Source organism: Dendropsophus ebraccatus, chromosome 1 (assembly GCF_027789765.1).
Source record: "Dendropsophus ebraccatus isolate aDenEbr1 chromosome 1, aDenEbr1.pat, whole genome shotgun sequence".
NCBI lineage: Eukaryota > Metazoa > Chordata > Amphibia > Anura > Hylidae > Dendropsophus > Dendropsophus ebraccatus.
Window position 1 is genome coordinate 166,743,980 of NC_091454.1, and position 25,992 is coordinate 166,769,971.

General features: G+C 42.4%; 3 protein-coding genes across 3 annotated transcripts; all 3 read left to right on the forward strand.

Moving 5' to 3' along the window:
• Nucleotides 1-550: 550 nt before the first annotated feature.
• Nucleotides 551-1,504, forward strand: LOC138783641 (olfactory receptor 2G3-like). The gene has a single exon (XM_069958594.1). The coding sequence runs from the start codon at nt 551-553 to the stop codon at nt 1,502-1,504; it is 954 nt and encodes a 317-aa protein (XP_069814695.1).
• Nucleotides 1,505-10,865: 9,361 nt separating this feature from the next.
• LOC138783647 (putative olfactory receptor 2B8) lies at nt 10,866-11,801 on the forward strand. Its single transcript, XM_069958607.1, has one exon. The coding sequence runs from the start codon at nt 10,866-10,868 to the stop codon at nt 11,799-11,801; it is 936 nt and encodes a 311-aa protein (XP_069814708.1).
• A 7,361-nt stretch (nt 11,802-19,162) lies between these two features.
• LOC138783651 (olfactory receptor 2G3-like) lies at nt 19,163-20,110 on the forward strand. The gene has a single exon (XM_069958620.1). The coding sequence runs from the start codon at nt 19,163-19,165 to the stop codon at nt 20,108-20,110; it is 948 nt and encodes a 315-aa protein (XP_069814721.1).
• The last annotated feature ends 5,882 nt before the right edge of the window (nt 20,111-25,992 follow it).

Consider the following 25,992-nt stretch of genomic DNA (forward strand, 5'->3'; position numbering starts at 1 on the left):
TTAAAGGGGTAGTGCGGCGTTTAACTTTTATTAACTAAATAACACACATTACAAAGTTATACAACTTTGTAATGTGTGTTATGTAAGTGTATGGCCCCCTTCCCTGTGTTCCCCCCCACCCCGAAAGTGTTGGTGCATTATACTTGCGTGTTCGCTTTCGACCCCGGCCGCCATCTTGTGTCGATGTCTTGGGTCGACAGCGAATACGTAAGTATAACGCACCACACTTCCGGGGTGGGGGGAAAACGGGGAAGGGGGTCATTAACTTAAATAACACACATTACAAAGTTGTTTAACTTTGTAATGTGTGTTATTTAGTGAATAAAAGTTAAACGCTGCACTACCCCTTTAATGTTTTGCAAGGAACATCTGATTGTCAATCGAAATCTTTACATCATATGTAGATTAACCTCAAGATGAATGGCATCATATTACTTTGTTTTGTGTTGTTTTCTCACTGAAACAGCTGCTTCTTTTTTCTATAGGAGTCTGATGAGTTTTTACAATTGGTAAGAGGAAGAGAACAGTTTTGACCCATACTATCACTGGGATGAACATCTCCAAACACAGAACAGTTGAAGAATTCATTCTCCTTGGGCTGACCAGCCAGAGGAACATTCAGATAGTGTTATTCGTTGTATTTTTATTCTGTTACATTGTATCACTAACTGGTAACATAATCATTATTACTCTCAGCAGAATAAGCTCCCGGCTTCAGACTCCTATGTATTTCTTCTTGAGTAATCTGTCTTTTTTGGACATCTGGTTCACATCCAGTATTGTCCCTCAAATGCTCAAAAATTTCTTGTCGGTGAAGAAAAGCATATCTTTTACTGGTTGTGTGGCTCAGATGTTCATTGCTCTCTCTTTAGGAGGGACAGAGTGCTGTCTCTTAATGTCAATGGCCTATGATCGATATGTAGCTATATGTTCTCCATTACATTACACTAGTATTATGCATCCTGTCTTGTGCACTAAGATGGCAATAGGCTCATGGGTCGGAGGTCTAATAAACTCACTTATACACACAGTCTTTGCAATGCAATTGCCTTATTGTGGTCCTAATGTAATAAATGACTTTTTCTGTGAGGTCCCATCAGTGTTGGAGCTGGCCTGTACAGATATATCTCTTAATAAGACTATTGTTTTCTTCTTTACTATAATAGTGGTAATGGGTCCATTTTCCCTTATCCTCATCACATATGGTTACATAATTTCTAGCATACTGAGGATCAGCACATCTGTGGGGAGGAGGAAGGCCTTCTCCACCTGTGCTTCACATATTATAGTTGTATCCCTGTTCTATGGCACCATCATATTCATGTACATGAGGCCACCATCAGTCCATGTAGCCAACCAAGACAAAATGGCCACTTTGTTCTACAGTGTTATAACGCCAATGCTCAATCCCTTGATATATACTTTGAGGAACAAGGATGTAACAGGAGCATTCATAGACATCACAAGGAAAAAGATTGCAACAGACAAAGGATATGGACATTGATATCACAAGCATTGTATTATTTTACTAAGATTTTTTTTTATTACCTTCTTCAACAGGTACATTAATAAAAGAAAAGAAAATACCTTGTTAGCTTCGGGAAATGTCAATCTCTGTTGTCTTTCTAGTCAGTCCGGCTTTGCATATTTTTATACTTTTACAGCTAATGAAACCTTTGTATCAGAAATTTCCAATAAATCAAGCAACAAATTCATTTTCAGTTTTGGCTATTTTTGGCAATCATCATTTTACTTACGGTTTACACTTGATCCTTTCATGATGCTCCGGGACGGTAGTGTAATAATGTGGGGATTTAGTGTTAGCCATTCTACAGGCTAGCACTAAGTCCCAGCTTAAAAACTGATGCGGTCTATCAGACAATCTCTACTACTAAAGTAAAGAGACCACAAAGAAAAAAAACCACACCAAAAAGAAAAAAAAATGCAGTAAATTTCTCCCAGTCGCCACTTACCACCTCTTTCTGGATATTCAAAAATACCTAAACAGGCCGGGCTACCTTTTTGAATGGTGCATGTGCCGAATTAGCAGCCCGTCTCCATACATACACATGCGCAAAAAAGACCGACCTGAAGTAGACGTGAGCATCGGAGACAGCGGGCAGAATGGTGCACTGGGGGGGAGGGTATGGGAATCAAGGGACGCTTCCAGTGCACCAAAGGAACTAGTTTACATATTTTTGTTGAAAGAGGAGGTAGGCAGCTCTCCTGGGAGATATGAGCAGGTTAATTCCCCTTCAACACTAAAAGCCCTATTTCACCAACAGATCTGACGACAGATTATCTGCTAAAGATTTGAAGCCAAACCCAGGAACAGACTATAATCAGAGAACAGGTCATAGAGGAAAGACTGGATTTCTCCTCTTTTCAAATCCACTCCTGGGTTTGGCTTCAAATCTTTGGCAGATAATCTGTCGTCAGATCTGTTGGTGGAATAGGGCCTTTACAAAATGTAGAAACACCTAGCCTAATATTTACCTCTCCCTGCTCCTGTCTGTATTGCATCTTCCTCTGCATGGCAGCCTCTAATTATTTCATTTTCATTTAGCATAGTGGGTGGGTGGCACTGCACCCAACCCAGCGAGGAAAAGGGTCAAGCGGCTCAATCTCTTCCTAGCTGGATCAAGCGCTCAGCACAGCAGGTAGGGGACTGTATGGCTCCAAAAGGATTGAATAAGTTAAGTGCAATCACTTCCCTGCAAACTGGTCATCTCCATGCAAGCTATTTAGTATACAAAACAAAATCACGCAGCACTCTTGGAAAATATTGAAGGTTTGGTGCCAGCCGCCTCACCGTGATCCTCTGGTGTGTATTCAGACAATCGATAAACGACCGTACAAAACATCCGTGGATACAAGCTTGTATCCACGGATGTTTAGTTGAATAAACTTCTTCACTAGTTTACTTCATCTTCATCTAAGTGCTGCGGTCGTTTATCAATTATCATGCAAGCTATTTAACTATTAAGATGCTGATGTCAAACCTGACAGTGGCATTTAAATGGCCTTACAACATTACATTGCTGGTGCAATAGTCAGGATAGGCACCTTGAATCAAGATCGTGGGGAGCCAATCCATTGTCAGGGTAGCCAGAGGCTGCTACTTGGCCTCCCGTGCCTCCAGTGCTCTGTGTCCCTCAGTGCCCCTCTGCCATCCTCCTCTCCAGCAGCCACAGCCCGCACAGCTCAGGGAGTCAGGTCCCCATTGACATCCCCATTTCATCCAGGAAGTAAAGCCCTGATGCAGTAGTAAGTACAGGGGAAAAGCACTTTATAAGCATTTCCCGTAATAAGTGTGTGTTGGTGATTTATATAACTTTGGAGGGCAATACAATATTTTAATAAAAATTTTCACCGAACTTCTTCTTTAAGAAAGTACACTGCCCGCGCCATGTTTATCTACCCCTCTATCAAGAGAACAATAGAGCTGTCACTCTGACATTCTAATCCCCACTAGTGATGAGCAAAGACGCACATCCGAGCTTGGTACTTGGTTCGAGTATTAGGGTACTCGATGGTACTCGTTACTCGGACGAGCATCTCGCTATACTCAAGAAAATCTCATCATTCGTTTCCTGTAAGTTTGGGCGCAATTTCTCAGCCAATAAACATGTAGGAGACTCTTTGGTACATCCTGCGATCACGTGGGACCCATACATGTCGGTAGCAGCGATTGGTTGGCCAGATCAGATGACCCTGCCATATAAAAAATCACAGCCGGTAGTGCTCGCTTCAGACGTATGCAGGAAGAGATCAGGGACAGAGCTGCTGCTGGTCAGGGAGAGTGTCAGTGTAGGATTTAGCATTCCAGTAGGCAGGGAATACTAGAGAAACAACCAAACAGCCCTTGTAAGGGCTTCAAATCATTTTTAATTTGTATTACTACAGACTGCTGGCTGGGACTACCACGATTTCAGCAGCACATTGTGGTGATCGGCTGCTGGCAGAAAGGGGATGTTAGGTGTTGCATACAGACCCTTAAGAAGTGCTCAGTACTCTTTTATTATTTTGTGGCTGGTGGTGCTGCTGCCGTACATTGAATTGCTGTGATTTGTAGTACACCTGCATAGAACTTCACTGCTCATTGTCCTGTGTAACAGGTGCCATAGACCACCCACTTATCCACCACCCAGTCTTCCATGCAGTCCACCCAAGGGAGTGGAACCCTTGCTCCAGAAGCTCAGCCTCCTTCTCCACAGCCTGGCCCCTCTAGGGAAAGGAGGGATTCAGAATTGGAGGAAGGGCTGGTGGATGAGGACGAGATGAGTGACCCTAGCTGGGTGGGTAAGCCTAGTGATAGTGCTTCCGAGGGGAAGTCAAGTTCAGCCACAGGACAGGTTGGAAGTGCACAGAGGGAGAAGCAGGGCCAGAGCAAGTAGATCAGCAACTGTTTTACGGAGTCAAACTCCCGTGGGCAGGCCTAGATGTTTGCAAGTCTGGAGGTTCTTTAAAGAAACTGCGGGTGACCGACAGACTGTAGTGTGCGATCAGTGCCACGCCAGGATCGGCAGGGGAGCCACCACTACCAGCCTAACCACCTCCAGCATGCGCAGGCATATGAGTGCTAAACACCCCACTCAGTGGAACCAAGGCCGTTCATTTAGTTAGGGCTCCTTCCCCTGTGTCACATGCTGGCTCTGTCAGTCCTGCCACCAAGGCCCCAGGCACGAGTGCCTCCCACCCTACACTCCCACCCTACACTCACCCCTTCACCTCCAATATGCTCAAAGTCAAACTCAAAGTCAGACTCCAGACTGCTGGCTGGGACATGCAGTGCAGCTACCAAGATTTTAGCAGCACACTGTGGTGATCGGCTGCTGGCAGAAAGGGGACAGCAGGTGTTGCATACAGACCCCTAAGAAGTCATCAGTACTATTATATTATTACTATTATATAGTATATACCACCATCTTTCACAGGGCAATTAGCAGTGAGCTTTGATGTGACCGCAGTCATAAATGAAGAAATAAGAAAATATACCGATTGCACTAGTTTCTGGAGGTTGTCGTATACAATCTGTGGGTAACTGCAGCTATATAGTTTATGCCACCATCTTTCACAGGGCAATTAGCAGTGAGCTTGGATGTCACTCACCACTTCTCCCCACCACTGATTTGATTTTGAGTTTGACTTCCCCATTGACTTCAATGGGGTTCGTTACTCGAAACGAGCACTCGAGTATCGGGAAATATTCGTCTTGATTAACGAGCAACCCAACATTTTAGTACTTGCTCATCACTAATCCCCACCCATTATTACAGTATCTCAGTAAGTACACCCCTACCATTTTTGTAAAAATTTTATTACATCTTTACATGGGCCACAACTGAAGATATGACCCTGGGATACAATGTAAAGTTGTCAAAAACAAGACCAAAACACTTTTTTTTCACATTTTTGACCGTAACTTTGCATCCAAGTGTCAAAGAGGAGTACTGGTGAGGCATTTGTGCCGCACTTCAGCACGCCTCACCACCACTTCCTCCTCCCTGTTTGCCGCCCCGGCCTTCTGCTTCCTGTTGATTTGCTGGCTAAGGCCGCGCGCCGACCTGCCAGTTTGCACATGCACTCTGGATCTGCCGGGTCATGCGTGCTTCTCGGGACCAGCCAAGGTGCTAACAGATTCCCTTTAAGCTGTCATTAACTCACCCCACTGTCTGCTGAATCTGTCCCAGTCTGCAGAGCAAAGCAGACAAGCAAGCTGTAGAACTGGGAAAATGCCAGCTTATTGTGCCTACACTAGTGCTCAGTGTGAAATTCACAATACTTCAATATTTTTAAACCTTAGTGAACAGTGGCCATACAAAATAGCCTGTGCACACAATGTAAAGTATGGCTCCTGGCCATCCTTTACATTGTGCAGGTACACCCGAATGTGCTCATACATCAATATGCAATGTACATATAAGAACTTTTTAAGAAGGTCATATCATTATTAATTCTATTCATCTCTGACAATGTTCATTTGAAAATAAAATAACAAAAAATAAAGTTTACTTTTAATTTTGTCACCCAATCTCTTAATTCATCAGAGACAAAAAGTACAAAGCCTTCAGGGAGAGCAGAAGTGTTACAAATGGTGCCTGTACAAACCCTGTTCTGCTTCTACCAACATCATCATGGCTGGGGAAGGACCTGCTTCAAGCTCTGATACCACAATACTTGGCCGGACTCTATTCCTGTACAGCTCTACTAAGATATAGAAACTAGATTACTGATTTTACGTCAAATGTTACTAAAGTAAAAGGTGAGTATAATCGTCTGTGTCTGGGGAACCATTGCTTGAGCAACTGTGGAAGCAAAATCTGTTCAGTATCAGTTCTTTTATTGTGCTAGTTTGGTTCCTTTCACCTGCAACATATTGATGCACCAAGAATGTGTTTCATATCAACACAAGTTCACAAATAGCAGATGTGTGTTGGCTTGGAGAGATTTATAATAAGGAGAAGAAGAAGGAAGAAGCGCTATGGCTCTTAGAAGGCGGGGAGGAACGTTGCATTAATTTGACCATCAATGGGCTCAGTCTTGAAGGGGTTAATAAATATGGATTACAGACACCATGTATTAAAACAAATATAAGTATTATAGCCACAACACTAAGGACTCTCAATACTGCAGTATTGTGGTCTGTATTTGGTATCAGTATTTGTAAGCCAAAAACTAGGAATGGATCCAAAATATGGTAGAGATGCAGATCCTTTCATTATATCTTCCCTGTGTGTTTATTCCTCTCCTGATTTTGGCTTACAGATATTGCTGCTAAATACTGACATGTAAAAGAGGCCTTAAAATAGTGCCTGTCATTGATCCATCATGGTTTCTGCTGACTTCACAGCAAGAACAGTACTTCATACCAAAATTCTTATTGACAGTACCTTCAACTTAAGTGTGCTTATTGTCCCAAAGTAATAACTTTTATTAGTATTTACATACATTTATGCCTATATATAGAAGAATCAAACACACACATCAGTATATATAAATAAAGGATAAAAACTTGTAGAAGGAACATGCCATAGTAATAGAGAAATGTAAATTACATATTGGAGTGTAGAATAAAAATATAAACATATGTCTGCACTAACTAACAATAGTCCCCCAGTCGCTGCAGCTGTTTGCTTACTCTGCTATTAATGCTTAAATAATTAATTTATCTTGCAGAAGATTGTCACAGTATAGGGTGCCTTTACACACACAGATTTATCTGACAGATTTTTGAAGCCAAAGCCAAGAAAGGATTTGAAAAGAGGAGAAATCTCAGTCTTTCCTTTATGACCTGTTCTCTGTTTATCGTCTGTTCCTGCCTTTGGCTTCAAAAATCTTTCAAATAGATCTATCTGTGTAAGGGTATGTTCACACGTACCGTATCCGCAGCGGATTTTACGCTGCAGGTTAGCAGCTAAATTGGCTGCGGATACTTGCCTTTTCACTTCAGTGGGCTGACATACCGTTGTCATCCCGCTGCGAGTACGTCAAACGCAGCGCCATTAACCCCCCCAGCCCAGAAACATACTGTACTGGGTCCCCGCTCCGGCTTGCTTTTTACTTGCAGCATAAAATCTGCTGCGGATATGGTACGTGTGAACGTGCCCTAAAGGCATCCTTTGTTCACACATCATAATATAGCATCAAACTACGGCCACCGTATTACATGTTTCTGCGGCTGACACTGCCATACTGGCTCCAGGAACATTGGGAGTAGAATTGTCTTAGTTGCCCCTAGCAACCAATCAGATCCCACCTTTCATATTCCAAAGAATTTGTGAGGAATGAAAAGTGGAATCTGGTTGGTTTCTACGGGCAACTAAGACAATTCTACTTTACACCAGTTTGATAACTCTCCCCCATTATCTTTTTCTCATTTGGTTTGCGGGAACCTTTGCGTGTGTCCACAATCTAATTAAGCATTGAACACAATGTAAAGCATGGCCCGCAGCCATACTTAATATTGTGTGCACAACTATTTTCTACAGCTGCTGTTGCCAAACATAAACATAGAAAATAGACCTTAAGCCCAACAAAGACCCGCTCCTTCCGTCCTCCTATAGACCTATCTCACTCCTGAATATAGACGTGAAAATCCTGGCCAAAGTCCTTGCCACTAGACTTAATGGGGTAATTCAATCAATTGTCCTCCCGGACCAGACGGGTTTCATGCCAGGGAGGGCCACAGATATTAATTTGTCTCGGCTGTATCTGAATATTACGGCCAGTAAAGATGATCCTGTTCCCGGCTGTGTGCTCAGCTTGGACATACAAAAAGCCTTCGACTCGGTTGAATGGCAGTATCTCTGGTCCCTCCTTGGCAGACTCCGCTTTGGGACGGTCTTTCGGGCCTGGGTACGTCTCCTTTACACTACTCCTACTGCTAAAATCCGTACTAATCTGGACATATCAGCCTCCTTTCCGCTTGGTAGGGGAACGAGGCAGGGGTTTCCACTTTCACCCCTCCTCTTTGCTTTCGCCATTGAACCGCTGGCGGCGGCCGTGCGTGCCTCCTCCTCGGTGGTGGGTATCTCTCGAGGGTCCCTGGTGGAGAAAGTCTCCTTATACGCTGATGACACCCTGGTCTACCTGGCTGATGCTGGCCCCTTCCTCCAGTCCCTTATGGAGCTTATAGGCCGTTTGGGGTCTTTTTCAGGATTGGTGGTCAATTGGTCTAAATCTGTTTTGATGCCCCTGGACTTCTCCCTCCCCCTGCCATGTAACCTGCCAGGGCAAGTGTCAGCGGCACGGCAATTTAGGTACTTGGGTGCTGAGGTCACAGCCTCTGTAGAGGACTATATGTCTCTTAACCTGACCCCTCTCCTGACGTCTGTGGAACGGAGTCTCCGCAAATGGGAAACGCTCCCACTCTCTCTCCTGGGCAGGATTAATATTTTTAAATTGATCTTCCTTCCTAAATTCCTCTATCTTTTTCATGTCTCCCCAGTGTTTCCCCCTAGGGGATTCTTTGCACATTTGGACGGGTTACTGAGATCCTTTTACTGGCAAGGCAAGTCTCCTCGAATAAGTCTTTTCTCTCTTCAAGCACCCAAGCATCGGGGAGGCCTGGCAGTCCCAAACATGTACCAATATTTTTTGGCCTCCCAGTTAGTATATGCGCACTGGTGGCTTGACTTGGACCTGGGTAACACTGCGGTTGCTCTGGCGGGAGCCTTGCTGGGGTCTTATGAAGGCCTTGTCAATGCTCCGTACAGATTTACACCTTCCTCTCGTTGGCTAACCCCTATCCGTACAGTTCTCAGAGTTTGGTCGGTGGTGCACAGGCTTCTTCCTTCCCCTCTACCCTCCCCTAGAACTCCCCTGTGGCTTAACCCGTGTCTTCCCTATCTGTTGAATTTACCGGGTGCGGTGCTGTGGGGTAAGCATGGTGTTCGTTACCTAGCTCATCTTTTTTCCCCTGATTTTGAGTTTTATTCCTTTGACATGTTACAGGATAAATATGACATCCCCCGTACAGCCTTTTTCCACTACCTTCAGTTACGCCATGCAATTAAAGCCCAATTTGGGAACCTAAATGTCCCGCAAAAATTTTCCCCTGCTGAGGAGCTCCTGGGCACCACCGACCTCTCTAAGCCCCTGACCCAGGGTTATTTATTGTTAAACCCGCAAGAAGGTTCTTTCCAAAAGGCATTCCTCCAATGGGTGAAGGACATCCCGTCTCTATCGGAGGAAAGATGGAAGGAGGTGGTCCACACGTATTACCCCACGGTGGTTAGTGCCAGAGACCACCTTATCCAATTTAGGTATCTGCAGAGAACCTATTACACCCCAGAACGGCTCAGGAAAATGCGTGTGTTGCCTTTAGACTCCTGCTTTAGATGCCAGGAAACGGTGGGAACATTTATGCACGCCGTCTGGGATTGTCCTAGGATCCAGCCCTTTTGGCGTTCAGTTCTCCGCTTCCTGTCTGACAAGTTTGACTTCCCATTAGTTTGTACCCCGGCAGTGTGCCTGTTAGGTCTAATTAATGACATTACACAGAATAAGTATTATAGGATGTTTATTCGGTTTCTCCTCTTTTGTGCCAAAAAAATAGTGGTTATGGAATGGAAGAGCGCGGAGCCCCCTGCCTTGAGCAGGTGGATTCAATTGGTCAACACCTACGTTCCCCTATGCCAAATAATGTATGAAAGTCGTAAATGCCCAAAGAAACTTAAAAAAATATGGATACACTGGTTGATGCTGGATGCCACAACAGATTGAGTGCCTAGGTGGTTGGTGCTGGGGGGTAGGGGGGGGTGTGCGGTGGTATGAATGTGTGGGTGCCTGTGTGTGTCGTTTGTCCTATGTTTGTTTTTTCACTGGCTGGGATACAGCGTCTTCTTGTAAGTCTGTTCCGGACGGACTTGTGCGCATAGACTGCCCCTTATACTGATGCTCACTTACAAGACTCCTGTGTTGATTTGATGTTCCTGGTACAATGTCAATTGTTTACCTTCCCAGCTTGTGCATGTCTATGGTCTCTGTTCTTTCTATGCAAAAGTTGAAAAATAAAATCTTTAAAAAAAAACAAAAAAACATAGAAAATAGACATGCTCATTATTTTCTGCGGCCACAGTTAAACAACATCTATATCCATATTTTTAAGGCAGCCTTAGGACTGCATCAAACTTCTTCAGACACCAATAACCAAATGCCAAGACTTCTGGGTTTGGACAAACAGCATGCTCGAGTTGTGCTCATCTCTACTACTAAATAATGGCGGTAAAAAGATATAGGGAAAGGTAAAGGTGCCCATTATAGGTATTTGCCTTTTATATAAGATCAAAGTAATATACGTATAACATGTTCTCATAGTGATGTTCTTTCCGCTGACAGAATATACAATTTTGCTTGGTAAAATGATCAAAAGTAATTTCACCACCGTGGAAGACTTTATCCTTGTGGGACTAACCGACAAGGAGGACATGCAGATAGTACTATTTCTTATATTTCTTATATGCTATATTATTTCTTTGTTTGGGAATCTAGTTATCATTTGGATCAGTAACACACACCCGCGACTTAACACTCCAATGTACTTCTTTCTGAGGAATCTCTCTTTGTTGGACATCTGGTACACATCAAGTGTTGTTCCCAAAATGCTCCTAAACCTCTTATCCGTGAGGAAAACCATTTCATTTGATGCTTGCTTCGTGCAGTTGTTCATCCATCTTTCTCTAGGAGGAGCAGAGTGCTACCTACTGCTGACAATGGCCTATGACCGCTATGTGGCTATATGCAGCCCCTTACACTACACTACTGTTATGCATCCTGTCTTGTGTATTAAGATGGCAACTGCATCTTGGGTTGGTGGGATAGCAAACTCAATATTACAAACACTTAATACGTTAAAGCTTCCCTTCTGTGGTCCCAATGTCATTAACCATTTCTTCTGTGAGGCTCCCATATTATTAGAGTTAGCCTGCACGGATACATCTTTTAATAAAATGATCATTTTTCTATGTGCAGTAGTGATTGCCGTGATCCCTTTTTTCTTCATTCTTATCACATATGTTAATATCATTTCCAGCATCATAAAGATTCGGACAACCACAGGACGCAGGAAAGCATTTTCTACTTGTGCTTCCCATGTTCTTGTGGTGACATTATTTTATGGTACCATTTTCATCATATATTTGAGACCCGGGAGCGTCCATGTCACTAACCAAGACAAAATGGCCACCTTGTTCTACAGTGTTATCACCCCGATGCTCAATCCTCTCATCTACACCTTGAGAAATAAAGATGTAAAAATTGCTCTAAGGGAGATCACAAGGATGAAGATTCTAAAATAGTATTTGTTAAGATGATATTAAAGTGATATTGTCACCTGTGTTTGCAGGGGTGACAGTCACAGTGGCAGACACTTTTTTTTTTTTCCATCCTTTGTGTCACCGGGATGACAGTGTCATCTTCTGCTTCTCTGCAGTTGAACTCACTTTTTCCTTCCTGGTCTGGTGCTGTAATCCAAGACCAACCTCTCCCTAGGCAATCCTAGTAAAGCAAGCGCCAGACTGAGGCGGGGAGAGGGGGCTCAGTGGCAGAGAATCCCCCCTCGAAGTCATCCTGGTGGCACCGATGGTTAAAAACCAAAAAAAACACACACAACGCTAATAAATTTACAATGTGGCCATTTTTTCACAGCTGCTGCTGTCACTATCAACTGTGCAGTAGCACTTTAAGGCCATGTTCACACAACATATATTTTTGTAAAAGTACTTTTTACGAAAATATACGTTGCCTTGCCTTATATGGAATCCCAGCCGGAGCATATACATATAGTATACGCTCCGGCCAGGATCTCTCGCGGCGCCGTAGAAAGCTGACATGTCAGTTTTCTGCGGCCACTGTCAGTGGGGAGTTCTGATGCGGGCACGCACAGATCGCCCGCATCAGAACTCTGCGGCGCTAAAGATCATCCGGCCGGTACTGCAGAACTAGTCAGAATGATTTTTCCTGAGACTGGCCGTCTCTTACTTAGTGTGAACATAGGCTAATGGTGTTTGTATTAATTCCTTTACACCATTCACACAAAAACGGTGGAAAAGAGATGTTATTTCAAGTGAAACCCACGTCGTGATCGCTGCTTGAAATTCTGCCTTTCCCATTGTTTCAATGGAATCTCATGCAACAAGAAATCTCATTGAAACAATGGGACAGACAGAATTTCAAGCAGCGATTGCTCCGATTGCAATTCCGCCCTTTTTTGCTCAGTGTGAATGAGCCCAAAGGCTATGAATTGGCTCTTGCTTATATGTGTATGTATGTGAGACAGAGGAACTAGTTATAGGTGATAGCTGATGTACTGAATCTACTGTATTTACAGATCCTTAGAGTATATAGGCATAATGTAACTAGTAACCAAATAAATAAACCTGTACAACCTATTGGGACGTTTAACTGCACAGTTTTATAATGTGATAAATTTGTATTTCTGATGGAAATGGTATGAATGGTAAGAAACTTTGGAGGACTCCAGTTGCTGATGTTTGAAGATCACTATTTTTGGCAGAGGTGTAACTTGAAGCTCCTCATTCCTACTGCAAAATCTGTAACCCCTAGCTGCCACAAACCCTTTTTAACATTGGCACCTTTGTACGTGACACAGGAGCCTTTTGCATCCTTTTTGAAACAGCAAAAATGGGATGGCTTCTCCTCACTAGAGAAGAGCGAACAAGCTTGTTCATGCTCGCTATTCGCTCGAGTATTGGGGTACACGGAAGTACTCAAAACTTGAACGAATACTCGTGGTGCTCAAATAAAATTGATAGTCTCCTTCCCGCATGTTGGGGAACTTTTATTAGGCAATAAACATGCAGGAGAGGGTCTCCTGATGCTCGATTCACTTTAGGTCTGTTAGCTGATAGGGAGAGCTACTGGAGCAGGGAAAAAGGTAGTAGGCTTATGCTAAGTTTACACGAGGCGATTATTGGCCCGATCGTACGATTAACGATTTCAAAGTAACGATTTTTTTTTATAACGATCAGCGTTTAGACGGTACGATATATCGTACGGAAAAATCGTTTTGCGATTGCGCGCCCGCAGCCCAGCCCGCCCGCAGCCCGCCCCCCACACCTCCCTGATCGCCACCCCCGCCGCTCCGATCGCCCCCCCCGCCGCCGCTCCGATCGCCCCCCGCCGCCGTTCCGATCACCCCCCCTGCTCCGATCGCCGCTGCTCCGATCGCCCCCGCCGCCCCGCCAAAGAGCATACGTTACCTGCCCCCGTAGCAGGTCTTCAAATCCCCGACTCCACTCTTCAGCGCATTGATTGGCTGAAGAGATGAGCCGGAAATTTCAAACGGCTCCTCTTCAGCCAATCAGTGCTCCTCTTCAGCACTGATTGGCTGAAGGAGAGCCGTTTGAAATTCCCAGCTCCCCTCTTCAGCCAATCAATGCACGGCAGCACTGATTGGCTGAAGGGGAGCCGTTTGAAATTCCCGACTCCCCTCTTCAGCCAATCAATGCAAGGCAGCACTGATTGGCTGAAGGGGAGCCGTTTTAAATTCCCAGCTCCCCTCTTCAGCCAATTAGTGCTGCCGTTCGGCGATCGGAGCGGTGGCGGGGGGGCGATCGGAGCGACGATGGCGGGTTGGGGTGGCGATCGGAGCGGGGGCGGCGGGGGTGCCGATCGAGCCGGCGCAGGGGGTGGCGATCGAGCCGGCGCAGGGGGATGCGGATGAGCGGGGGGCCAGGCTGCGAGCGGGGGGCCGGGCGGCGGGCGGGGGGCCGGGGGCGGGGCTGCGGGCGGCCGGACTATCGCGCGACGACTGTTTACACTGAACGATCAGTGAATTTTTTGCGAACTACGAACGACAATTTGTGAACATGTTAAAAGATCAAAATGAACGATTTTTAGATTGTTCGCCGCGTTTACATGTACGATTAACAAAGCCAGGAATGGATTTAAAAAAGGAGAAATCGCAGTGTTTCCTTTATGAAATGTTCATTGTTTATAGTCTGTTCCTGGCTTTGGCTTCAAAGATCTGTCAGATAAATCTCTCTATGTAAACACACCATTAGTGTGGTTAGTCAGGCAGGCGATAAGGTTCTCCAAACACCCAACAGTCCTTTTCAGGACTAGTAGTCTGTGGAAAAAAGCTATCTCTGTACCAACACTGCCAGTGACTTCCTGGCATTCTAGCTGTGCTCAGCTTCTTCTAAGCTTCAATGCTCAGGGTTGCAGTTATTTATTTATCCTCTGTTGTGGCGTAGGTTATCTTAAACTTGTTTCAATCAACTTGTTTTACATCTATATAAGTTATATAAATTTGAATTTTTTTATTTTTTTTTAAATCTCAGGTCTTCCCATACTAATCAGCTGCTGTATGTCCTGCAGGAAGTGGTGTTTTCTTTTCAGTCTGACACAGTGCTCTCTGCTTCCACCTCTGTCCGAGACAGGAACTGTCCAGAGTAGGAGAGCTTATCTATGGGAATTTGCTGCTGTTCTGGACAGTTCCCATCTCTGACAGAGATGTCAGAAAGGACTAAAAGGAAAACACCATTTCCTGCAAGACATAGAGCAGCTGATAAGTATGGAAAAACTTAAGATTTTTAAAAAGAAGTAAATTACAAATCTATATAACTTTCTGAAACCAGTTTATTTGAAATAAAATCACAGAAAATGGGTCATTTAGTTCAATATGTGAACAGAATTAAGTCAGTATTAAAAATTGTTTTGTTTTGTTTTTTAGAGAGATTATTATTACTTTAAGGGGAAAAAAGAAGGGTTGCTATTACTTTGTGAGGGCCTAAAAGATAGATTAATATTTTGGAGGCCACTATTAGGGTATGTTCATACCATGGAATCAGCGACGGACTCTGCTTGAAATTCCTTGCCGTTTCCGTAGTGTGAACATACTATACTTACTATATCAAAGAAACAAAGTAGAGCAGAAAGAATCGTACTATCTTTCAGCACACAATGACACAAATGATTTGTGGGGGATTATACTTACAGTCTGGGGGCACAAAAAATGATACCAAGGATCCTGTAAAAATAGACAGGGAGCCATGGAGATAGCCGAATACTTCAGAATGGAAATGAACATAGAGAAGGAATGGGGCGGCAACACGCATGCATTTCCCGCCTCTACATTCTGATAGGAAACTCTGGTCCCCATTCTCAGAAATGGTGGGCGTCCCAGTGGTTGGATAAGCTGAGAAGGGAATTCCCCATTGACTAATAATGACAAAATATATTATTGTATAATGTAAAAATGACATCATATACAGGTAAGGTTAAGAAGATCTCAGAAGGTCACTGTAAGCAGTAATCTCTGATACTCTTTCAAAGGAAGCCAGTTTGATAGAAATGACTGGGAATCCTGCAGACTTGCTGTCAAATATCCCATATACACCAGATTATTGACCTTCTATATCTACAAAGCTTCTAAAGGCGGTTCCTTATTTTTGTAAAGCAATGGAATTCAGGCTTGGGCTGCCATAATCAGGAATCTAGGAAGAGATTGTAAACCTTTAGGCAGATTTCACGGTTAGAGATAAACGCAATCAAATGCCACACGATCGGGTTCGGACAGACCTGAGCATGCTCCAGTTGCATTCTTTTCTAATCACAGTGATGGAGCAGGAAGAGGGCAGGTTCAATAGGGATTGTGACCAAACACATTACATGGGTCACTTTGGGCCAGAGAGAAGAGAGTAGGGGACAGCACCACAAAAATATATAAACTGAATCCCTCAGCCTTGCCATAAGGACAACGTTTTTGATCCAGCTGAAGCATAAATCATAGAGACGAGAAGGATCCCTATACACTCAGGATATAATCTTATATCCCTACTCCTCGAAACAGGGGATGATAAGAGGATTTATGCACAATGAGTAACATTCATGTCGTGAAGATGGGTCACCCATTGGTCACCTTGGGGTTTGGGTCACTCATGGGTCGCCTTGGGGTTTGGTCCTGTGACAGTAGGGTTGCAGGACCATTCTATGGCCCCCCTTCCCTGTTTGTGCTCACTTTGTGGGGTTAACGGTCGCTGACTGACACAGTGTTGAGTAAGTGTAGAGAGTCATGTGAACCAGGAGACCTGCACGTGGTACATGAGACAATATGGTTTGAACAAATTATATACCAACATCCTGGCATTTTTAAAAGGCTCTAGTGTCAGCCATAGGTGTGAGGTGCAGTGCTCCTTTCTCTTTTTGTCCATATTTTACGTTTCTCTCTTTTCTGAGTGTTAGCACTTCTCCTGGTAAGACCCATGTGACCCCAATTAGCAGGAAGTACCTGTGCACATATGACAAGTACCTCCTAGTTTTCCCATTCTATCTGAAGGAGCACTGGTGAGTAGTAAGGCCACCAAGATTGTGTTGCTTGGTGGCCTCTTTCTCCGCCGGCGGTGCCTGCTGGGTTTTGGGGGGCTTGGGGTTTGGTGCTGTGACAGCGGGGTTGCAAGGCCATTCTATGGCCCCCCTTCCCTGTTTGTGCTCGCTTTGTGGGGTTAGCAGTCGCTGACTGACACAGTGTTGAGTTAGTGTAGGGACTCATGTGAACCAGGGGACCAGCACGTCGTATATGAGGCAATATGGTTTGATCAAATTATATACCAACATCTTGGCGTTGGTTTTTGAATGTAGCCGAGAGGCTCTAGTGTCAGCTATATGTGTGAGGTGCAGCGCTCCTTTCTCTTTTTGTCTGTAATTTTATAATAAAGATGTAACTGTTGTCTTCCTTAATAATAAAATTATTGATCTCTACATTACAGGAAATGTTGGCCTATCTTGCAGTTTTAGCAATCAGTGTGAAAACTGCAATATATGGCTATGTTCACACATCTCGATTCTGCAGCTGTCATTGCCGACGGCTGTCAAAAAGACATCCGATATTTACCTATGGTGGCTGTCTATAATGATCATAAACAAATTTCTGACATATTTTTGACGGTCGTCAGCAATGAAAAATTCCATAACGTGAACACCAGTGTATTTTATATTATTGGTGACAAAAAAATAAATAAGTAAAAAAAATGTTGAAGAAGAGTATAAACTTTATTTAAACTTATTTAAACAAAAAGTAATTTTCTAATAAATAGTCTTTAATACAAGTTCACAAACTTTTAATGACTTCCTTAAATTTGATGTCTAATCCCTCAGCTCGATAAAGTGATAAACAAATAGAAAAAAAAAGAAAGACATCTCCAGGGAGGAGCAAGTAATTACGCATGATGGTTCCCTAAGCAGATAAAAGAATCGCTGTTTGGAAGTGTTGTACTAGAATACAGAGAGAGAGGAGAGAGTATAAAACATTGATTGGCTGTTTGACCTTTGCTTCCTTTAGTAATTCAGAATAGGTACAGTAATATGACGATTGTGTTTAGTTAAATGCTATGAAAGTAACAGGTAAGGAATCGAATATCTGTTTTTGTTTTTTGTTTTTACAGTTTTATGCCTGATGCAAATATAAACTTTGTCCATTTGTGTAAGCACATTTTTGAAGCTATGTTCCCACAGTGCATTTTTGCTATGTTTTTCCAAAAATTTCATAGAAAATGGCCATTTTTTTCCTCATCTTGCAATATCACACTGCGTGAACACAGCTTCAAAGATCCAGCCAACCAAAGACCCATATCAATCTGGGAATCGTAGATTCACAACAAAGAGACAATGGTTGTTTGATGGGGAAGAGACAGATGAAAAGTTATCTGGGTAGGCTCAGTGAAAAGATTTCAGGATTAGTTTATAATATCCATAATATGGAAATGGAAAGTTAGATAAAGCATGACCAAAAATTCTTAAAATCTTTAACATAAAATATTTTTAACATAAAAACTTAAACATTCCTTTTAATTTGCCTTTTTTTCTTAGGGTCTATTCACACATCAGTATATTTTCCAATCCGCAATTTTGAATCTGTAAGCAATCCGCAAATTTTCATCCGTATTGCATCCGTATTGCATCCATATTGCATCCGTATTGCATCCGTAAAATATGGACCCCATAGAGTTGTATTGGGTGTGTCAGTTACTGTCTGTACTAAGGCCTGTCCTTTTTTTTTTGCGGAACAGATGTGTGTATGGGTCCATTGAAATACATTGGTCCTATTTTTTTGCGGATCCGCAATTGCAGACAGGAACAGGATTGGGAGCACAATGATAACAGAGGCGGATGTGATTACTACCTGAAAGGAGGCTACATGATATTTTTTTGGCCTCTGTCAGATAATAGGCATCTGTGAATACATTTATCTAGTAAACCAAGATATCTCCTACCCCCATCCATTCCAACTGCTAATACAGCGTTAAAACTGCCTTAGGCTATGTTCACACAACATACTTTTTTGGAAAACAACAGCCGTTCTAACTTGTTTACAAGCTTTTTTTCAACCTCCCTTTGCATTAAAGTGAATGGACTTTTTATTTTAAGACACACCAAAAAGGGGCAGCAGTCAATGTTGAACTAAAATAATGTTCCTACAGCTGAGATTGCAATGTCAGCTGTAGGAACTTGCTAAACAACGGCCATTTATTAGTATGTTGTGTGAACATATCCTTAAACTGTATAAATTATTTCGGTTTTACTATTACTGTATAGTAAAGTAGGGAAATTCCAACCTAAATGTTTTTTTTTATTCATACAGAATTGAAGCTTAAGATCCTGGAATCAGAATGAAAAAAATTAGTATATTGGTTTAGTAATGACTAGTGTTGTGATGGTCGCATGGAATTCAACCAGCGTTGAAGAGTTCATCCTTCTGGGACTAACTAACAAGCAGCACCTGCAGATAGTACTATTCATAGTATTTCTTTTATGTTACATTATTTCCCTGATAGGTAATATAGTGATTATCGGTGTTAGTATTACAAACCCTCGCCTCAATACCCCAATGTACTTCTTTCTGAGAAATCTCTCCTTCCTGGATATCTGGTATACATCGAGCATAATTCCAAAAATGCTGAACAATTTCTTATCAGTAAAGAAATCCATATCATTCGTTGCTTGTTTCACCCAAATGTTCATCCACCTGTCTCTGGGAGGAGCAGAGTGCTTCCTGTTGTTGATGATGGCCTATGACCGATACGCAGCTATATGCAGCCCCTTACACTACACTACTATTATGCGTCCTGTCCTGTGCATTAGGATGGCAATCCTATCGTGGGGTGGAGGCATAGCCAACTCGATATTCCAAACAATCCTTACATTACAATTACCTTTCTGTGGTCCACATGTTATTAACCATTTTATCTGTGAGGAGCCCATCTTGTTGGAGCTAGCCTGCATAGATACATCACTTAATAAGCTTCTTATTTTTATCTGTGCCATAGTGATAGCTGTGATCCCTTTTTTCCTTATTCTTATTACATACTTTTATATCATTTCCAGCATCATGAAGATCAGCACATCAAGCGGACGTGGAAAAGCATTTTCCACCTGTGCTTCACATGTTATTGTGGTCACATTATTTTATGGAACCATTTTCTCAATGTATTTAAGACCTGGAGCAATTCACGTTGCTAACCAGGACAAGATGGCCACCTTATTCTATAGTGTGATCACACCGATGTTAAACCCACTCATCTATACTTTAAGAAACAAAGATGTAAAAGAATCATTGAAAGAAACATTAAGGAAGAAGAATGGGTAACTTGCTGCAAACAAGTGACATGCAGGGTTTTGAGAAGTCAAACGCTGTTGTGGATGCAGAAAATCAGCGTACTTCTGCATCCAAAACAATCTGTGTATCTAAACATACCCTAAGAGTAAGCTCTACTGTGCTAAGTGTGGCCCATTTATATATATGGTCAATCTTTAAATAACCAGCCAATAATACTTGGATGGCTAAATCAAGCTTTCTGTGGTGATAACAGCCATGTAAAACCACAGTAAATAAATGCCACTCTTTACTGCACTGTGTGAACAGTGTCCAATAAATGCCTAGTCCCAGTATAGAAAAATCCAATAATAATAAATATAGGACACATGGGGGTAGATTTATCAAACATGGTGTCAAGTATAATTGGTCAGATTCCACCTTTCATTCCTCACAGACTCTTTGGAAAATGAGTTTCACTTTACACCATGTTTGATAAATCTCCCCCATGGTTTCTATGGAAAAACCATTGTATAAGAAAACACACACCAACGATATGCGTCACATATTTTTTCAACTTTTAACTTTAACTTTTAAGGATACAAATACAAAGGTATATGCACCCAATTTGGGCTCAATAAAGTCCCGATGCTGTATGAGATGAAAATAGTCCTTTTTAGCTCAGGTGAAAGTGGAAGGTGAAATGATGTCTGCGACGTTTCGCGGATCACTCTACTTTCTCAAGCAAAGACTTCTTTGTTAGAACAAATACCAATGCAGACAGTTCATCAAATTCATAATATAGGTATATAACATCACTCAAGTGCAAAGGATGGCGGACCAGGTCTTCACCCTGCAACTGCAGTGCTCTTTATGTCCTATGGTCCACGGAGACTCTAAATCTCCTGGAGAAACTTGAAAGGGGGAGCTTACCCAGAAACACAATGTGTTCTCACTTCCTTGTTTCTCCAGGAGAGTGAGAGTCTCCATGGACGATAGGACTTGAAGAGCGCTGCGGCGTGAAGACCTGGTCCATCATCCTTTGCACTTGGGTGCTGTTAAATACCTGTGTTATGAATTTGATAAACTGTCTACTTTGGCATTTGTTCTAACAAAAAAGTTTTTGCAAAGAAGTCATGTGTCCCATATTTTTTACTATCGGAGGATAAGAGACATGCGTCAAGGCTTCTAGGAGTCATACCTATCGCAAATGACTGATTACAGAGGTGTATTTTTTTAAGAGAAGGCTTGATGAGACAACCCTCAATAGATGAGTATGTAGAAGAGAAATACACTACACTGTCTATTATCTGACACAGTGCTCTCTGCTGCCACCTCTGTCCATGTTAGGAACTGCGCAGAGTAGTAGCAAATCCCCATAGCAAACATCTGCTGCACAGGACAGCATCTCCATGTTCTGCCCCCTATTTTATTCACCCATGAAGCTGTGTGATGGCTCATTTCTTGCACTACTATCTTTACTTGTTGTTGGTACTGTATTTGCAAAGATATCATTTTTTGATCACTTTTTATTCCATTTTTCCTGTGGTGTGATGCAATTTTTTACCTTTACATCATTAACCATGCAGGGTCATTAATTTATTGATTAGAACAATTCAACAAGTAGCAATACCAAGTAATTAGACTTTTTGACGGGGGGGGGGTATCTTTTTTTACATTTAATAAATATATTTTTACTTTTTTTAACAATATTTTTGCCTCCCAGGGGCTTATTATTAGCAACCATTCGCTTTCTTCCATGGAACTGTTCTCTGCTGGTAAAGTCATAGGCAGATTCTATCAGCAGAGACGTCCCAGCAACCCTGATAGGGCCACTGTGCCACCAATGACATCTGTCAAAACTGTTTAGATGCCACAATTGCTATTGATAGCAGCATCTGAACAGTTAAATGACAGACATCGGAGTGACCACATGTCATGGGTTGGAAAGCTGTTAAATATAACACAAAAAAATACACTCACCGGCCACTTTATTAGGTACACCATGCTAGTAACGGGTTGGACCCCCTTTTGCCTTCAGAACTGCCTCAATTCTTGGTGGCATAGATACAACAAGGTGCTGGAAGCATTCCTTAGAGATTTTGGTCCATATTGACATGATGGCATCACACAGTTGCCGCAGATTTGTCGGCTGCACATCCATGATGCGAATCTCCCGTTCCACCACATCCCAAAGATGCTCTATTGGATTGAGATCTGGTGACTGTGGAGGCCAATGGAGTACAGTGAACTCATTGTCATGTTCAAGAAACCAGTCTGAGATGATTCTAGCTTTATGACATGGCGCATTATCCTGCTGAAAGTAGCCATCAGATGTTGGGTACATTGTGGTCATAAAGGGATGGACATGGTCAGCAACAATACTCAGGTAGGCTGTGGCGTTGCAACGATGCTCAATTGGTACCAAGGGGCCCAAAGAGTGCCAAGAAAATATTCCCCACACCATGACACCACCACCACCAGCCTGAACTGTTGATGCAAGGCAGGATGGATCCATGCTTTCATGTTGTTGACGCCAAATTCTGACCCTACCATCCGAATGTCGCAGCAGAAATCGAGACTCATCAGACCAGGCAACGTTTTTCCAATCTTCTACTGTCCAATTTCGATGAGCTTGTGCAAATTGTAGCCTCAGTTTCCTGTTCTTAGCTGAGCGGAGTGGCACCCGGTGTGGTCTTCTGCTGCTGTAGCCCATCTGCCTCAAAGTTGGAGGTACTGTGCGTTCAGAGATGCTCTTCTGCCTACCTTGGTTGTAACGGTTGGCTATTTAAGTCACTGTTGCCTTTCTATCAGCTCGAACCAGTCTGCCCATTCTCCTCTGACCTCTGGCATCAACAAGGCATTTCCGCCCACAGAACTGCCGCTCCCTGGATGTTTTTTCTTTTTCGGACCATTCTCTGTAAACCCTAGAGATGGTTGTGCGTGAAAATCCCAGTAGATCAGCAGTTTCTGAAATACTCAGACAAACCCTTCTGGCACCAACAACCATGCCACGTTCAAAGGCACTCAAATCACCTTTCTTCCCCATACTGATGCTCGGTTTGAACTGCAGGAGATTGTCTTGACCATGTCTACATGCCTAAATGCACTAAGTTGCCGCCATGTGATTGGCTGATTAGAAATTAAGTGGTAACGTGCAGTTGGACAGGTGTACCTAATAAAGTGTCCGGTGAGTGTATATAGGTGTGCTTTACATGAATCTGTAGTGGTCTGCTGTGATCCATGCACTGATAAAGCTGGCCTAAAGCATACCTGTCATAGGACAATCTTTGAAACTTCCACATGCAGATGCAGCTTTGAACAGGAGTTTGGATTGGCGTAGAGTTCCATGCACCAGTCATGTTTCAAAGATAACAATCAGGGTTATTGTAGACCTGTACTGATGCTCCTCTTACAATGGTCTTGTCCTCCATGTTCTGAATATTTAGGCTATAGGTTTTATATCTTTCATATGTATTTTAATTATTCAGATATCATATAGTAAACACCATTGACGTAGACCTACAGCCCTTGGGTAAAAACACCCCTTATGCATGGTTCTTATATCACTATATAAAACTTACTGGCTATAATAGAATGGTAAGCCTTAGCAACGCAAACACCTAGGCCACAGTTGTGTAATATATGTTGAAAATAATACTTTGATATCAGGGGCGTAGCTAGGGGTTCAGCCTAGGGGGGGGCGAGTGAGTCTCAGTGGGCCCCCAACCAATTATGTTACCCATATGGAACCTCAGCAAATGATACTGCTTTTCGAATAATAAAGGGTATTTTCTACTACATTATTCATAGTGAACAGGGACTGAGAACAGTGGAAAAGACTTTCTACATTTCATATATAACCATGTTTAATAATTAAAGTGATAATCCAGCATTGCAAAAACATAGCTGTCTTTCTCCAGAAACAGCACCACTCTCCTCCAAAGTTTGAGTGTGGTAGTGCAGATCAGTAGAGATGATCGAACAGCGTAAAATCTTAGGTTCTATAGAACTCAAACCTTGTTGAACCTTCCGCATTTGATTCCCAATGCCTTCCCGGTCTGTGGGGAAGGAAGAGATAGCCCGGGTACCTCCTAGAATCCTGGAATTCCAGGCGGTACCCGGGCTGTTTCCTACTTCCCCCTGGACCAGGAGGGCATCAGGATTCAAAAGCGGAAGGTCCGACAAGGTTCGAGTTCTATAGAACCTAAGATGTTCTAATGTTTGATCATCTCTACAGCTCAGTTGCACTAAAAGAAAATGGAACCAAGTTGTAATACCACAAACAACATAGGAGCAGCTATGGCGCTGTTTCTGTTTACGAATTAGCCATCCATCCATCCATTCTTCTATCTCTTTATCTCTGATCTATCTGTCTTATATCTATTGGGCAGCATGAGGACTACACCATAGCTGATGGTCACTGACTAAATAGGCAACACCAGAAGGGGATACCCACAGTACCAATAGAGTTAATGTATAGTACAAATGCTGGGTAATAACAATAAATAGTCCCATGCAGTTCAAGGCCACTATACTTAATAACCTGTATACAAAAAAGCCAGACTACTGTAACATAACTAAATGCTAATAATTATTTTATAATATCTATTTACTATAGATTATTTACCATAGCGGATGGGCCTAGCATGGCGCACACACAACAGCTAAAGGCTACAGCAAATTTTAGGATGTGTAAAAGATAATATATATATATATATATATATATATATATATATATATATATATATATATTGTTAACATAAGACAACTTTATGAGTAATACCTTAACACCATAACACCATGACTTCTATCATCATCACAACCTAATGACTAATACCAGGGGTGTCAAACTCATGGCCCTCCAGATTTTTCAAAACTACAATACCCATCATGCACATGTATAGAGAAGGCTAGCGGCACTATAGGTATAACATGTGGGTATAGCCAACAATGTATATCGGTTCGGATTTGGCCACAACAATTTTTACCATTTATGCAGCAATATACCCGTTTTGTAGACGACATATTCGTCGTATGGACTAGCACACAGGAGGAGTTTGAAAATGTTGTCACCTGGCTAAATGGATGCAATGACATGAATATGCTATTTACCCATAAGGTTAGTTCAGACCAACTTGATTTTCTAGACCTAATTATACATAAAAAAGGTACTATGATTGAAACCTCTGGGTACAGAAAACCTACTTCATCCAATACATTATGAGAGCTACCATACGGAATCCACCAAGAAGGCTGTTCCGTATGGTCAGTTTCTCAGATTACGCCATATAAATAGTAATCTAGAGCTATTTGAACAACAAGCAGATAATTTGTATCTTTGTCTACTACATAGGGGTTATCCCGCGGAACTTCTAAAGGAAGCTAGGGCAAAAGCAGCCAATAAAGATCGTATTACACTACTTAAATCTAATAAACAGAAGAGTAGAAATGAAAATAAACGATTTGCTTTTGCTTTTAAATTATCCGCTATGGCAGTACCAATCCGTAAAGCTATTGCTAAACATTGGTATCTGTTACAAGGAGATACAGATCTAGATGAGTGGACAAAAGAAAAACCCTATGAAGCCTTCAGACGTAGCTCAAATCTAAGAGACATTTTAGTTCATACTAAGTTTACATCCAAAGAAAAAAATAAAAATAAAACATGGTTAAGTAATGATCTTAAAGGGAATTATCAATGCGGTTCCTGCAACTGGTGTAAACATGTACAAAAAGCTTCCTCTCTAACATTAAACGGAACAGATATATCTATAAAAGATTTTATTTGTTGCAAAACACGTTCAGTCGTTTATTCCATCTTTTGCTCGTGCGGCCGTTTTTATATCGGCCAAACTAAAAGACCCCTATGTACACGCTTCAGAGAACATGTTTATTCTCTGAAAACTGGAGTAGGCGCCCCACGTTTGATTGAG

Coding starts and splice junctions, on each gene's coding strand:
- LOC138783641 (XM_069958594.1), top strand. CDS start 551: ATGAACATCTCCAAACACAGAACAGTTGAAGAATTCATTCTCCTTGGG.
- LOC138783647 (XM_069958607.1), top strand. CDS start 10,866: ATGATCAAAAGTAATTTCACCACCGTGGAAGACTTTATCCTTGTGGGA.
- LOC138783651 (XM_069958620.1), top strand. CDS start 19,163: ATGACTAGTGTTGTGATGGTCGCATGGAATTCAACCAGCGTTGAAGAG.